At 36.0% G+C, this 17,152-nt stretch overlaps 1 protein-coding gene across 1 annotated transcript; it reads right to left on the bottom strand.

Moving 5' to 3' along the window:
* Positions 1-285: 285 nt before the first annotated feature.
* TNFAIP6 (TNF alpha induced protein 6) lies at positions 286-15,814 on the bottom strand. Its single transcript, XM_045781999.2, has 6 exons — positions 15,657-15,814; positions 11,537-11,674; positions 9,475-9,636; positions 6,060-6,288; positions 3,957-3,997; positions 286-968 (listed from the first exon to the last, which is right to left on the bottom strand). The coding sequence occupies exons 1-6, from the start codon at positions 15,748-15,750 to the stop codon at positions 799-801; spliced, it is 834 nt and encodes a 277-aa protein (XP_045637955.1). The 5' UTR covers positions 15,751-15,814; the 3' UTR covers positions 286-798.
* Between the last annotated feature and the right edge of the window lie 1,338 nt (positions 15,815-17,152).

Below are 17,152 nucleotides of genomic sequence, written 5' to 3'. Positions count from 1 at the left end.
CAACCATCAATCTCACTACAAATTCAAACCATAATGATAGATCACTTTTCCCCATAAAAAAGAAAATTCTATTTTTTTAAAGCTGTACATTTATTTTATTATTTTTTTTAAGTAAACTCCACCCCCAATGTGGGGCTTGAACTCATGACCCCACGATCAAGAGTGCATGCTCTACTGACTGAGCCAGCCAGGGACCCTAAGAAAATTCTATTTTAATTAATATCTGAGCCAGTAACTCTACTTCAAGGACCCTATCCCAAATAATTAGAGAGCTGTACAAATACATATGTTCAAGGATATTTATTGCAGCAATGTTTTTGAAAGCAACTTAAAATTCCCACAATAGAAACAGGCTTAAATAAAGTATGGAACAATTATACCATGGAATATTTTACAGCTGTTCAAAATTATGTTTTTGCAGAATACTCAATGATATGGGAAAATGCTTAAGCCATAAAGTTCAAAGTTTAAAAAGCTAAGATATAAAACTGTACATGGAGCAGGATTCCAAAATTTCAAATACAAATACATATACATACATATATACATATACTGCAAATTGAAAAATAACTAAAAGAAAAATATATAAATGTTAATGCTTGTTATTTTTATGCAGTGGGATTATGAAAGATTTTATTTCTCATTTAAAGTTTTCTGTATTTTCCAATTTTCCCAAAATTATCAGGTATTGCCTTTCACATTTAGAAAATAAATAAACACTATTAATAATAATATAAAAGTGAGATCAGAGGGGTTCCATAAGATACAAATGTAAACACTGAGTGTCCTTTTTTTGTTTTATAAATGGCTAAATCTTCCCGCTAAGAAGTTTTTATTTCCAGTAGAAGTAGTACTTGTGTTTTTTCCTTGGCTGGATTTGGATAGAGGATCCAGGGCAACGTACTTGATTTGGAAACCTCCCGCTGTCACTGAAGCATCACTTAGAAACTTCAAGGTCATGACATTTCCTGGGGAGGAGGGGGAAATGCAAAAGAACAAAGATGTTACTCTGCTTTGATTTGGCTGGCAGTCCAAAGACTCATCATTCCTATAGGAAAATATGAAAATTCATGAACCAGACTCCCAGAATTCAGAGCTGGGTTCTCCAGCTGTGGAGTCTGTGTTTCCTTTGCCAAGTGTAGCAAGGTGAGAGGCATTCCTATTTTCTCTTCTGGCCCTTCAAGGTGTCCTACAAGAAATTTTGTCTATTCTGTTTTAAAAGGTATTCTTTACAGAAGGAACAGCCACTGAATTACAGGAGAATGACAGGCCATTTAAACGAGTGAGATATGGATGGATTATTTATAAATGATGTTAGGGCAACAAGCTTTACCTTGTAAGAAACGAAGCCACGATGCTAAATCCCTACTTTACACAGAGTACCTACGTTTGCTTTACCTGCATTTAAGCCCAAAATGTGCTAAGAATAAAAAGGAAGAATCTATTATATAAAATAAAATATAGGAATATTTTTCTTTTTCACCAGGGAAAGGCCTTCTTAATCCACATCACAGATGCAGAATTTATTACCAAAAAACCCCACATATATTGAATGCTAATGTTTGCCAAGCACAGCTTTAAGTGCCTTTCATCTATTAACTCATTTATTCCCCACAACATTATGAGGTGGATATTGTAAATATTTATTTTACAAGAGAAATCAAGGCATGGAGAGCCTGAGTAGCTTGCCCGAGGCTACAATGCTACAACAGTGGCTGAACCAGCTCGGAGCCCAGAGAGCCTGGCTCCAGAGTTCATGCTCTTATCCAGTACACTTTTCTCAGACTTGGAAGAGTTGCCTCAATTAAAAACAAACAAACACCACATTTTACAGATTACTCAACTGGTTAACTGTAAGGCTAGTGCCAATTTGGCAGCATCTATCGACATTTAAAATGAAATCACTTGTGACCCCAAAATTTCACTTCTAGGAATCTACTCTTTAAAAAAAATAGCACCACCAAGTAGAGGTTTAAAAATATCCAGTGAAATGTTGAATAGCACAAGAAAAGAAAATCAGAAGCTATCGGATGTTAAATATTGGTACCTGACAAATTATGGTACAAATTATGATACAGGGACCTACTAGGCAGTCATTAAAACGAACTTGAATGATCTACATACTGTATGCTGACTTGGAAATATGTCCATGATATCTGCGTATATCATGTTTATATAATACAGGAAAACACCTCGAAGGATAGTAACTACACAGTCATCCAATGCCTTTCTTGGGTGGAGAAAGATGAGGAGAGTGGGTATAGTCTTACTCTATATACCATTTATTAAAGTGGTATAGTTTATGGTTAGTTTTTAATTCATTCATTTTCTGGTCTTGTTTTTTAATATAAGTATCCTGGGGTGAATAAACACATATTTAAAAAGAAAACTGGATCAAAATGTTAACAGCATTATACTTGACTGGTAGGATTATACTTCAAATGTATTTTAAATCTTTTTCTAGTTCTTGGTATCAATTTCCTCCTCTTGTTGTTTTGCTAAATCTTTGGCTGTTTTCTTTAACTGTGTTCTCTTCTGTGTGTTGATTTGTTTCTGCTTGAATAATAAACTGTGGGGGGGGTTGTTTTTTTGTTTTTTAGTTTCTTGCCGTTGTGTTAGAAAAACACTGATTTGATTATGCTTGCAGTAAGTTTTTTCTGTTTTAGACAAAACAAGAAAATGTCAAGTTTCAGGCTTTGATTCTGTTTCTTTTTTAACTTTTTTTAAAATAAGATTCTCATCCCCCAACTACCTTGTACGGATGGCTCCTGTCTTCTTTTAACTTTCTGTTAACGTAAAATATGTTTTCGAGAAAATAATGAGATAAACAGTTTAAGAGGCTGCCCTTACTAGGGAGATTATAACAGAGAATGAATGAATAACTTTTAAGCATTAATCATTCCAGGATTGAATAAGAAATTCTATCTCTTGTAATAATGACGCATAAATGAGAATTTCATGAGCATTTCGTGCACTTCAAGGCTAGGGTGTGGGAGTAATTTAGCCAGTGGTATCTGAGCTTAAGGACTACTTAGAAATTACAGTTCAGTGTATTTTCTTGTTTTTAATTCCAGAAACATTGTGATAATTTTATGACTTGGAGGAAAAATAGGGCAAGTAAGAATGGCAACTACTAGTGCTGAGGATGGAACTAAAAAGAAAAAAACAAAGACACCTAAGAAAGTGAAGCTTCTTAGCCAGAAAATAGCAGTATGGAGCAATGGCAGTGGTATCACTTATAGAAATAAATACATACGACCACAAGCTCCTTGCTTGAGGTACATTGCGTGGAACAAAGTCACAAAAGTAATTGGCAGGAATTAAAGATTTGGAACACATCAACAACCATAGCTAGCCTTTTGAGATTTACTATGCCTAATTAGCATATTAAAAGCTCTCTGACATCTTCCAATAAAGAGACCTGTTTAACATTGTTTAAAACAATGTTTCCCAAATTCACTTGACCTTAGTGTTCTTTTCTCATGCAACACCTGTTAAAAATGTTTCCTGGAACTGTTCTTCACAACACTCCGGGGAATGCTGCCCTAAGACACAATGTAGTAAGTGTGATGTAAGATTTTTTCAGTAACAGGAGGTATTTTTAACAACTTTAATATTTCTGAAAATACTTTTCCATCCTTTATTGATGGAAAACTTTGGTCCTTTATTAGCACATTTTATGGAAGTCATAACCTGCAGCAGTATTCAGGGATTTGCAGATTCAAGACCATCTCAGACTGCATTCCTGCACCTGATGAGTCTACGCATTTTTAGTGTAAGGAGTTGGCATTAGTCTTTAAGTATAAACACTACATTTTACAAACTGGTAAGCTGCATCTGTCCCAATGGTTCTCCCAACTTTAAAAAGGAAATAGTAATGACAACTGGGTTCTTCGATTTCAGTGACACTATGGAAAAACAAATCATAGTCCTACGCCTCAATTTAGAGTCATTACCTGTACTAACGATGTCTTCTGGAAGCTCATCTCCACAGTATCTGAAAGGGAATTTTTAAAAAAGAGAAGTCACACAGAAGAATATTACATGGGTATTGCAAGTGGCTCTAACCTGCAGTTAAAGTGCTTTATTTTTCGTAAGTAGTGGCTCATTTTCCTATTATTTTATAACTTTCTATTGTTTTGGGTTTTTTGTAACTTGAATTTGTAAGGGAGAAAAGCGATTAAAACAAAGTTTGTTGTTTCAAATAACTTCACAGTATAAATGAGACTTAAAACGGATATGTGGCATTTCTACTCTGTGTACTTGCAAAACTATTTGTGTAGTAGACAATTTGAATCTATTTGGCAAAATTTTAAATTTGATTATATTGATTAATCCCATAAAATTTTCCTCACAGTTAAAGAGGAATACGTGTATGGTTGATGGTATTACTAATTTGAATTCTAGAGTAGATTGATCTAAATGTGGAAAATTATGTTGGACCTTACAAGAGGGATTGATTTTTATCTGAATCATGACTTGAAAGGAACTCCCTTGTACATTACATAAAATGGAAGGATTTATCACATAATATAAATCCAATAAATAACCAATTAATCTATATTAATCTATTAATCTTTTAAAAAACAGTATATGATTTTATCTAGGGCTGTAATTGACTTCTGAAACTAGGTTTAGAATGAAAATGTCATCTTGATTCTCAAGGTAGGATGTCCATTCTTTTTTTTTTTTTTTTAAGATTTTATTTATTTGACAGAGAGAGAGAGACAGCCAGCGAGAGAGGGAACACAGACAGGGGGAGTGGGAGAGGAAGAAGCAGACTCCCAGCGGAGGAGCCTGATATGGGGCTCGATCCCAGAACGCCAGGATCACGCCCTGAGCCTAAGGCAGACGCTTAACGACTGAGCCACCCAGGCACCCCAGGATGTCCATTCTTTCAACAAATACTTTTCTCTTAATTTCACCCAACTATGCTTCATCTCTTTTTCAAACTACGTTTTAAAACTATTTGTATTTTTTTCTATAGCAGTAGTCTGTCAGCCAAAGAGCAACTAAAATAAAACAAAAACAATTTCCCTCCAAAAATTATTGTTCATTTATGCAAAAAATGCCTTTCTTTTTCTTTGTGTTTAAGTTACACATTTCAGTCACAGCAAACTACTGAGTCTCTCATTTTTAATTGTCTTTGCTACCATTTTCTTATATTAAGTTACCATTGTGGATAATAGGAAATTGATAACTGATAGTCTATTGATAATGGATAGTCTCAGATATGCATTATTAAGTGGGGGGCTAAATAAACAAAACATATAATTATATACTCTTTGATTTGTAATATTTTGTGAGACATTCAAAGTTTAAACTATATCGAAGATTTGGGATGGCAACAGAGAACTATTGTGTCCCCACATATTAAAAAACCAAGGGAGAAATATTGAGGAAAGGAGCACTTGTTTTTTATGGCAAAGAAAGCTATTTAAAAGAAGATATCCATTGTACATTTAGGTAAATTATATGAGAGTAGGGGTTATACTTTGCTTATTCTTACATTCATAATGCTTAGCACAATGCTTTGTACACAGAAGAAAGGCAATAATTACTGAATTTATAATTATTTTTAGGAGGTTGATAGAAATTAGAATACTTAAAAACCCCAACAAATTTCTCAATTCATATGTGTCTTCTTCCTCCTATTGTTACTAAATCTTGAGGTCTTTTTATTTTTTTGTTTGAAAAGTTTTATTTATTTAAGTAATTTCTATACCCCACATGGGGCTTGAACTCACAACCCTGAAATCGAGAGTCACAAGCTCTTCTGACTGAGCCAGCCAGGCACCCCGGGTCTTTTTAAATAGACTATTAAATTCTTACAACTTAACAGTAATCAAAAGGCAGCTGTCACTGTTTTAATTATAAGAACATGCAACAGCTGACTGGCTTCACGTACTAAGAAAAATCTTTGCTAAGAAAGGATATGGTGTTACAGGGGAGTAGAAATACTAGAAAATCAGTAACTGTGGGGACCGTTAAAGAAAATTAGAGAAATATCAAACAAAATATTGGAGGTATTTTTAACTCTTTATATGGGAATCACGTACCTTCCCACAAAACCATGGACATCATCGTAACTGTCATATATTTCAACATAGTCGGCCAAGCAAGCTGGGTCATCTTCAAGGTCAAAGTCCAAAAAGCTCAGGTGAATACGCTGACCATACTTGAGTCTAATGTGCCAGTAACAGATCTGGTTATCATCGTACTCATTTGGGAAACCTGGAGATTTAAAAATTCTCTTTGGATCTGTAAAGACACCACCACACTCCTTTGCTGAAATGGATTAAAAGAAAAAAAAGAAAAAGAAAAGGAAAGAAAGAAAAGAAAGCATTAAAAAATTATTTCTATTTTAAACTGATACACACTTCTTAGTGCCTATTTATTACTTACAGCTAGATGTATATACTTACAGCTAAAGAATAAATGAATATTTTCATTATTTATTGCTAAATTCTTTCAAATGAATATAGATTGAATTTTGAAAAAAATAAAATAGCAAGAAAAAATAGCAATTTAATTAATTTGCTCTTGTTTACTTTTTTTGCTTTTTATCTTTTCCCTTAGAAGGCTCAAGCCTCAGGGCACCTGACTGGTTCAGTCGGTGGTGTGCAACTCTTGATCTTGGGGTTGTGGGTTCAAGCCCTGTGTTGGGTGTAGAGATAACTTAAAAATAAAATCTTTTTTTTTTTTTTAAAGATGTACAAGTCTCATGTGTATATGTTCATGTATTTTGGTGAATATATATACCCATGTTACCAACAGCCCAATCAAGATGGCTGGGATTTTGTCCTGTGGTGACAACACTGTGTCTTCAGGGACTTGGACATTTAGAATAAAGAGTCCAATAAATTCTGTTTGGAAAATCATTATAGAATTTCAGGATCACAAGGGACCTTGAAGGTCACTCTAATCCAGTTAAAAGGAATAATTTATAATCATTCTATACTCCTTTCACTGGTTTTAAACTAACACTTTAATCCTAATATTTGAGGATTTGACGGAGATACTCATGTGTGTTTTTTCCAAGTCATTTATCATTTTATAGATTTCTGCCATGCCTTATAACCTGGTATGAGAACAAACAATCAAACAACCTCTGCCAGAACCAGTGATTTTATAGTGTGACCTGGAGGGAAAGGTATGGAGAAGCCCTGGTTGATTTTAATTTCAGGTCAAATAAGTGTCTACAATCTGGAAACTCAAAAATAATGTGAATGGTGGGGGTGGTGGTGACTGGGTAGCATTCGGAGACATTTTTCATTACGTCAGTCAGAGGCTTTTTCCAAGAATATTATCCTTTAAAAGAGCTACTTAAACAAATTGTGTTAGAATCCTTAACGCCATAGAAGGTGAGGAAGCTTATCATCCCCAAGGGCGAACAGGATCTTAGAAAGACAGGGGAGTGACAAAAGAAGGTCAGCGATCTGGTCGGAGCTCTGTGACCACTCTGTACTTCAGTTTCTTCATTGGTAAAGTAAATATAATCATGCCTCGCCTATTACCTACTTCACAGCATTATTCTAAGGATAGTAACATGGAAGATAACTTCAGGGTGTTATGTAAAATGTAAGCTGTTCTTATTGTCTTATTAAATATTATATGATACATAGTTTATACGTGTACATAAGCATGTGCAGTGCCAGTTTTTGGAATGATTTGCTCTGTCCCATACCATCCTATCTTTGTTGTCTATACCATTAGATTAGGAAACAATTCAGATATTGAACAATTTGGTTGTCTATTTAGCTATTCCACTCTATATTTTATTGATTAATTGATAGTCATTGGTTTATTTTTATGATACCGTTATGATTTTTTCATTCCGGTTATTTTTCATTGAACTATTCCTCTCCCAGTGCTAGTTCAGGCTGTCCCCAGTCCCCTCCAGGTTCACCACATCTAAAAAATCAATATGTCACTGAATCCAAAAGTAAGCTGAGAACTGAGTAAGAACAAGTCTCCCAGGATTCTGTACAAATACTCCCAGAGTAAAAAGGATTCAGCCTCTATGAGAAATAAAAGCCGATTATAAAAATTTGTAAGTTAACATGGTGTCCTTATAAAAGGGTAAGGAAATCTGTAAAAACCTTTGCATTAGCACTTCTTTATCTCCCCTAGATCTTGACCTATGGAAATGATTGAATAGATGCTCAGAGATCCTAACGTTTATCAAGCAAAGGAAGAATCAGAGAATATACTTGGAAATAGAAGTGACTGTAGAGAGTAAAATGAAAGTTGCTTGTATAAATATACTGAAGAAAATGGAAGAGAGGAAGAGGGAGGAAAAGAAGATATATGAACTATTAACAATAACTAAATATAGAACTAAATATAACATAGGTTTAATGTATGTCAAAGTGATTTGAAAATTATAGCCCTATATAAATGCACTATACGTATTTATTCGTATTTTGTCTTAAGTGGGAATAGATGATGGCTCTAGGCAAAATTCTTTTCTACTTAGAATAAACATTATTTTGAGATAAAGATTAGTTACAAACATGAGAAACTATTCTCCAATGGTTAATATCATTGAATAATAGATTCTATAGTAATATGCTAGAATTTCACTATAACTCACTGTAACTTCACTATAGGGACCTTCTTATAAGGCAGATTGAAACACGACAAGACCTGAAGATGTTTGTGATCATAAATGTGAGACAGACTTGATGACACATTATGATTTTTTGTAGTATCATCCTGGGGGAAATGCATCCAAAAAGAACAATCTATTTTGTCTCCAAGAACATGAACAAAGAATGGCTCTTTATAGTATTTATGTTGAATTAATTTTCCCTTTAAAATTTTCCTAGCTACAATCAACCATGGGAAAATATGAATAAAAATATACTATATAATAATAGCTAACTAGTGTATCCAGTATATAATTGTGAAAACAAACCACAGAGTGAGAGTGCTTAGTTTGAAAGTTAAAGAGTTTATGCACAAAAAGAAATTAGGGGAAGAGTTTATTTTGTCTCTTTTTTCCCCCATTCTATCAAAGCAGTAATTTTGAACAGTTAACATTTGATAGTACCACTTTGTTGTTTTAGCTAATGAACTGTGATAAGTTTACAACCTGCTTTTGTGTGTGTGTGTGTGGTCAGGAATAGAAAAAGATGTGGGATAGAAAAGACCTGAATCTGAGATCCAAACTGCCTGCTAATTATTGGATGTCTGATTTTGGTAAGTTATTTAAGCTCTTAGACTTTCAATTTCCTGATTTCTAAAATGGGTATAACAATAGCTCCTTGCAGAGTCATTGTGAATACTGATAGTGTGGAAGGGAGCAGCAGGCAGTGTCTGGCCCAGCTTAATCACTCCGTGAATGGTTGTTGTTAATAATTACCATCACTAAGTTGATGTATCTCTGGGAGAAAGAGCCATTTATAGTTAATAACCTCTTAGAAACATGTAACTGTTTTGGCAAAGATAAAATTATTATTTGTAACAAACCATGTGGGTTGTAGCAATAGGCATCCCATCTTTCACTCCTATTAAGACGGACTCCATAATCAATAATACCAGTTTTTCCAAATCCGCAGTTGGGCCCTGGTTTCACAATGGGGTATCCAACTCTGCCCTTGGCCATCCACCCAGCAGCACAGACATGAAATCCTGCAAGAGAAGGAAAGGATTATGGGCTAACTGGTAAACCCCCTCAGTGAAGGTTATCTTAACAAAACTGGCCCCTTCTCAACTGCCCAAAGCCAGGTAAGTAAAAGGAGAAAAACCATTTTCTTTCTTTTCTTTTTCTTTTTTTGAAAAACTCTTTTCTTAAAAAATAAAATAAAGTTTGAATACATATAAAATGTAACATCTGACTTTTACTAGAAAATGACGTCTTGCTTGAAAAAAAAGAGGCAGATGGACTGGAAATCATAGTACCATGGATATGAAAACAATCCAAGTTCAGAGCTGGCTTTTTTCCACAAATGACCTATCTAGTGCCATGAAATAATTTATGAAATTACCGTCAATCCTGGAAAATAATTTTTTTCAAATGATAATTTAATTAGTTTCTATTTCAGGATCAATTAAAATTTGCTAATATTTAAAAAATTTAATAGGAATAAATGTGCTCATAAATTTTGAACAAAGCCTCAGCCCTGTTTTCCTTGCCCAGCTTCAGAGGCTGTTTAAATATTTGCCACTGCCATCCATGAGTGGTTTTACTAAAGGTCCAGGACAGCGAGTAATGGCCCAGCCTTTGTATCCATCGTTCCAGGTACTGCGTCATGCACAGCCCTGTGGGTCTAGACTGAGCAATGTGCTGGGAAGACTTTGGGGATTTTTAGAGAACAGTTATCTTTATCCTGAGTGATATGTAATAATAGTTAAGTTTTGCCAGGCATTCTTTTTTTTTTTATTATCAGCAAAGGGGATTCTTCAATGGAGAAGAATGTTCTGAATGGGGGGGCGGCCTTTTGGGTTCTCCTGTAAATCCACCTGTAAAACCACCAGGAGAGATGGTCATGGTGTTTTTTTGTTTTTTTTAAAGAAGGAACTAGCACTAGTTAATCATTGTGTTTGCACCAAGTCTCCTGACATCATCTTCTCAGTTTCTTTTTCCTGCCCTGTTAAAACCTGCTTATCTTCCTTGTGATCCTAAAGTATGAATGCATTCTCCCACTTAAAGAAATTGAAAAAAAAAAGGGGGGGCACCTGTGTGGCACAGTTGGTTAAGTGTCTGACTCTTGGTTTTGGTTGGGGTCATGATCTCAGGGTCGTGATCTCAGGGTTCTGAGATGGAGACCTGCCTGGGGCTCCATGCTCAGTGTGGAGTCTGCGCGGGACACTCTCCCTCTGCCTCTGCCCCTCCTTCCCCTCTCCCACACAGGGGCAAGCATTCGCGCGCTCTCTCTCTCTCTCAAATAAATAAGTAAATCTTTAAAACAAAAAAACCCCACTAAATTCAGCATTTCTTCTACCAAGCAAATTTCTTTGTAAGCCTCAACATAGTAACATTTAACAGCTGAGGAAACCCATACTCAGAAGTTAAGAAAAGATAGAACAGTATTAAAAATGAATATAGGGCGCCTGGGTGGCTCAGTTTGGTTAAACATCTGCTTTCAGCTCAGGTCATGATCTCAGGGTCCTGGGGGGGAGCCCCACAGTGGGCTCCCGGCTCAGCGGGAGGGAGCCTGCTTCTCCCTTTCCCACTCTCCCTGCTTGTTCTCTGTCAAATAAATAAATAATCTTTTAAAAAAAGAATAGAAGTGGCATTAAAATTAATGAGGAATTGAAATGATGTTGAGATAACGATGTCTTTGTTTTTTGACTTCTATTATATTAGTTCACAATGGTTGTGACTCCAAATAAGTTGCTAGCACCTTAGAACTTTCCATTGGCTCTAGGCAGAGAAGATGGGAGAAACCAGAGAGCAGAGATGTCATAGTGGCTTAGAGAACTATTGGAAGGACCGGAGAGAGAAATCTGATGAAGGGGTTACAGAAAAAGTGGGATTTTTTTTCCCCAAAGGTGAAAAAAGAAGAAAAATCATTGTCAAATTAGTTACCAATTTTTCTAGCTGCTTCTAGTTGCTTGTAGGTGGCGAGTTGGCCGCCTTCGTATTCGCATACTGCCTTGGCTTCTGCGTAGGTGAGCTTGTATTTGCCAGACCGCGCTTCTCTGTGGTACACACCTGCTGCTTGTTCTGTGAATTCACAAAATGTTGTAAATATGCTATGATCCGTTCTTGTGGAACAAGGGAAATTTTGTGGCCTCATCTAGAAGATTGCATCAGCGGTTGTTCCTGCCAAAGAGTTTCCCGGGTCAGTGGCCTGGGGTGGCTAAGTTTTCATTGTTAGAAAGCTTTGAAAAAAATATGAATGAGGGGAATTTTAGGGGAATTTGGGAACATAGCAGAAACTTGAGGCTTAATTTTGTGTCTGAGCTGATGGCTTGAAAGAGAGCTGTAAGACAGCATTGTATTTCTATGCTATCAAAAGGTGACAAAGTTTTGACTTTTTTGGCTTTCTTTTAAATCAAATAAAAACTTGGGAGGGTAAACAATAGGGGGGAAAGGAGTTGAAGACAAAAGAAACCAATGAAAATTGATCCATTATGTAGGCTCACAATGATGGAGGGAAATAATCCAAAATAGCCTTTTAAGGGAAATGACTAATGCAATATAATTGAGAATTTAGTAAACAAATCAAAAACTGAGGAAAGGTATAAAGAATTCAAAGCAAATAAATACTGCATTAAGGGGAAAAAAATGATTCAAACACGGCAGAGAAAAAATTGGGCACACGGAACTACCAGTTGCTAAATTCTTTATCTGGTTTGTCTTTTTTAGTTCACATGTTGTTCCCAACATATTTTAGGGAGTAAGTCATAAATGAATTGTCTTCCAGTAGATCACTGTTTAAATTGTTTTGAGTTTGGACTGCATTTTGCCATAGAAACAATGTGAAAAATTTTCCAGGACAATAATCATAACATTACTTCTCATTGTTCTGTGTAGACTATCAGATTATGGTTAAGTCTTCGTACCCTGACCTGTACAGTCAGCCACCATTAAGATAATTTCCGATGAGAACACATATTCCTTGGCATGCAGCGAGACATGAAGCCAGCAGTAGTAGAAATGTCATTGCTTGCTCTCCTCCCCAAGCTAGAGTTGACACTCCCACAGTTCAACAGGAGATACTGCTTGGCACCTGCCCTGTTTCTCTGGACTGCAAGGGATCCTGTTCTTACACATTATATGGTAAAGTCCCATCACTTATGCACTGAAGACCTTAGTCAATCTGATGCTCATAGGTCAGGTAACACAAGGAACATGAAAGTTATCTTCCTGTTTGAAAGTCACCTGTTGCCCAAGTGTCCTTCATATTGGTAAAGCCTCATTAACTAAACTTCCACTAGTTTCCAATTTGGTTATTTTGAGAATATACCATGAGGTCTGCTAAACGCTGTGGATCAAGTCCTCTTCTCAAGCAACTTGGACACTAGTGGGCAATGGAAGTACCTTTATTTTGAAGTATAAGAGTACTAGGGCTTTTAGTAGAGAAGGGAGACATGTTGAACTTACTTATGTATCATATTAGAGATTATCAAAAATGTTAAAATTGTATCTATTCCCTGAGAATATAGACCATAAGATCTTTACTAGTAGGAATTATTTTAATGTCTGCAAATGTTTCTCAAACTAAGATTTCCTTGACTTTTACTCCCTCATCAAAATATGACATTCATAGGGAAAGAATTAATTAGCAAAGAGGTTTTTGAAAAATAATTTTAAGTTTTCCTTCCAGTAATTTTTCTTAAATTTTTGGTACTAGGACTCATCTAGTAATAGGATAGTGACTTAAATGGTAGAAATGTATATGCTATCATTTTAAATTCATTAAATAATATTAATGCTCTACATTTTTCCTGAAAGAGTGACAGACTTCCTATTATTTTGCCTTATAAGCAGTTGAGAACTCTTGTATGTATTTGACAATTTTAAGCACACATTTATTTGAAAGTATTCCTCAATTCAGAATTTTAAACTACTACGGTGGTCCTTTGTACAATAAGTCCTAATTTTAAGGTTTTACCTTTCAGAAGGAATAATAGCTTGTTCATTTTTAGAGTCCATAGTCATTCATTAAAACTGAGTTTTTAGCCAATACTATTTTTCTGTTAGCATGGGACAACAGTAGCACGTTGGCTCTAGTTTCTCCTTCTGGTTCTTCACTGGACGAGTTGTGTAACCTTGTACAAATTACTGCCTACACCTCGGTGTCTTCTATCAAATGGGAATAATGATAGTTATCGGGAGAATAAATAAATCATTAAAACTTGCAAGCATAACTTCTGGATCCTAGTAGGAGCTCATGATAATGTTACTTGTGCTTCTTTTTTCGATTCAATACAATGGCTGAAAAAAAATTGCTTATCTGTGCAGTTTTGATTTGCATCATCTTTGTAAATTAGTTGAAGTGTCTTGTCCTTATTATTAAAAAAAAATTACTTTTTAAGGAATAGTAATTACGATTTAAGGAACTGGAAGATACCAGAGTTAAAAATGAACTGTAGAGGTCCCCTACTTTGACCTTCTCATTTTCCTTGTGTGGAACTGAGACTGAATTTGAAGTGCCTCGTTCATGATAGTTGTTAGCAGATTCCTGCCTTCCCATCCAACTCTCTTCCTTCTCTAAATAGTTTTTAATACCATATTGACCTAACCAACTGTAAACAATTTGTGTTAGGCTGACCAGTCAATAATTTGTCCCAGATTGAAGCAATTTGCAGTCACCCTGAGCCTCAGCTTTGCAGCATTCTATTAACATGTGGGTGTGCTCCTCTCTACCTCTAGGACAGAACTTCTATTGTCCATGTTCACATTTTTGTAATACACAGCATCACTTAAAAAAAAAAAAACAGCAACAAATTGCTTGATCATTAGAGAGTTTGATAGCGTTTCAAGATTAATGCATATGGATTTAACTCTTACTAGGTTTATGGCAGTTTTTACCAATTCTAACGAATGTGTGTATATTTACTAAGATTGGTGACGTGCAAGAAAAATAAACAAAGAGACCTGTTCACTCCTTGAGAAAGCCCCAGACCTCATCTTGGCCAAATGGATCGCACTGTTCAGCACGAAACTAGTTCACTGGCTCAAGCTGAAGAGAGAAGGGGCAAGGCTGTGCATTGCAAATTGAGCTTTTTAATGAAATCCGCATGGCTGCAGTTATTACCAGACAGAAACATGCCGAAAGGGAAAATATTCCACAACCATGTGCTGCTTAGCAAGCATCAGAACAAGACCTAGGTTAATTTTGCATTCTCTGTATTTCTTTATTTTGTACAAGAATTTGTCAATTTTTTTCTCGAGTCGTTAAAAATTTTTTCACTATCAAACACAGTAATGAACACAAAGCAATATTAATTTGTGTCATGAGAAAGCATGGTTTAGAGCACTATACAGGGTATTTTGGGTTTTCCCTCTTTGGCCTTTTTTGGTCTATTGTTTATATTCACAGTTAGGCGCGTGTCATTCCTTACATTTAACAAAACAAAACAACAAAAGAAACTTTCCTAGTTTAACAAAAGGAGTAGAAAAGTATTTCTATGGATAGATCAAACAAAAGGAATCAAAGTGCTGGGACTCCACTCAGAAATACAAGCCTTTTTCTTTTGTTTGGTATTTGCATCAAACTAGTCACAAGATGTTTAGAAAAAGCAAGCTATACATTACAGGTCAGAGTACACAGACAAATGATTATAAAATCATTGTATATTCCAATTTACCTGTTACATTTCTGTTATAATTACCTGCTATGAGATCTGAATGCAAATGCTTTGAAATAAAAACAAAATATGGTGTTTTTATTTTGCTAAACTTTCCCTACTATATACCACCACATCTGCTTTGAAAAATATTTTCTCATATGGAATATAAATATTAACGTCTATTTTCTACTGAATAGTTCGCTTTATTAAAAAACTATTTTTTTTAATTTTAGAAGGCAAGAACAGTTTTTTTTAAAGGCACATGCATTCCAATAGCTGTTTTTCTTCAGCATTTTCTTTGAAAACATCAGCCTTGAACAGAACAAAAAAGTTTCCTGCTTCAATTCACTTCTCCATGAATTCAAAGAAGTAACGTCCCCAATAAGCTCATAAGTGAAGTTTCTTACCAAGCCATATGGAGTTATGAAAAATCCCGTTCTTGAATCCCCATCCGTGAGCCTCTTCCCACAGCAGGACAAATAAGTAAGTTAAGATGATCATATCTCAGTTGTAGAGAAGTAATAGCCTGTTAGGGGCTGCTCGGGGTAAGCTCTCAGAGCAGAGGCTGAAATGTGACTGAAACATCTGGTTTCCACATCTTTTAAATGGTTTTTTTGGACTGTGAGGTCAGCAACTACTCTCCAATGGCGTTTTTCACTGTAGAGTTACACAATTAACTCAGTGTCTGAAGCAAGTCCTCTGACTCATTTGCATTGGCAACCATAACCAAGGGTACAAGAGGATCATCTACATTTTAAAAGTCATCTCCTCGGAAAGTGGTTCATGAATTCTGTCACATTTTTCTATTAGGAAGTTTGTGTAACTTGGTGTAGATTCAGCAGTCATTAAAACAAGAACAAAACACTTCAGTAGGGATTTTTTAAAAAAAGATTTTATTTATTTATTTGACAGAGATAGAGACAGCCAGCGAGAGAGGGAGCACAAGCAGGGGGAGTGGGAGAGGAAGAAGCAGGCTCATAGCGGAGGAGCCTGATGTGGGGCTCGACGTGGGGCTGGACGTGGGGCTCCACGTGGGGCTCGACGTGGGGCTCGATCACAGATCGCCGGGATCACGCCCTGAGCCGAAGGCAGACGCTTAACAACTGAGCCACCCAGGTGCCCCTTCAGTAGGGATTTTAAGAGAAACCCTGAATGTCTTATTTGCAGTAAGTCAATTATGGAAGGTCGGGTTTAGGCTTAAACACTAATCTTGAACTTGATGCTGGTAACGTTACTGTAATTTTCCCTAAACATTGCCAAGCTTGTATAGAAAATTTAACACAAAGGTGTGCATAATTTGGCAAACTCGAAACTGTCTTCAGTGATGCAGGATGGCTTTGCCTTCTGTCTGTGTTTGTCCTGGGGTGGGTCTGTCGCAGTCCTTGGTTTATCATGGTCAGCAGGGAAATACATCCACTTCCAGAAAAGTAGCTCCATTTCAGAGCTTTAGGACGTTCCAGCAGCTTTGGGGTACCTTATTATATAACACTAATTTCCCGACACCACAAATCCTTGAAGTTGGGGGAGAGAGATGGGTGGGCAGATGGTCAGAGTTAATAAGAATATGGCCCTAGCTTCCCCAAACCACTCTAACTTTGAAGATGATCAAAATAAAAGGTAATCATTATTAGTAGTAAACTCGCTGTGCCTTAAAATAGCCCACACTTTCCACTCGTTTTGTGTAGGGTCGGGGGGTCTAGCGACAGCCCCACTACTCTGATGCTAGTGGCATTTCCTGTTGATTGACAGCCATTTTGGTGCAATGTTTGCCTTTCTTTCTTATACGTCATTCTTTGCTATTTATTTTTTCTACTCTTGCTGCCAAATTGCTTTCTATTTGCTCTCATATTCATTTCTCTCATGCTTTTTTAGTCCCTCCAGTGATACTGGAATTCTTTGAAAA

This window comes from Ursus americanus, chromosome 1 (assembly GCF_024610735.1).
Source record: "Ursus americanus isolate L20-20 chromosome 1, mUrsAme1.1.p, whole genome shotgun sequence".
NCBI classification, from domain to species: domain Eukaryota; kingdom Metazoa; phylum Chordata; class Mammalia; order Carnivora; family Ursidae; genus Ursus; species Ursus americanus.
The sequence above is the reverse complement of the archived record's forward strand: the minus strand, read 5'-3'. Positions and strand labels throughout refer to the sequence as shown.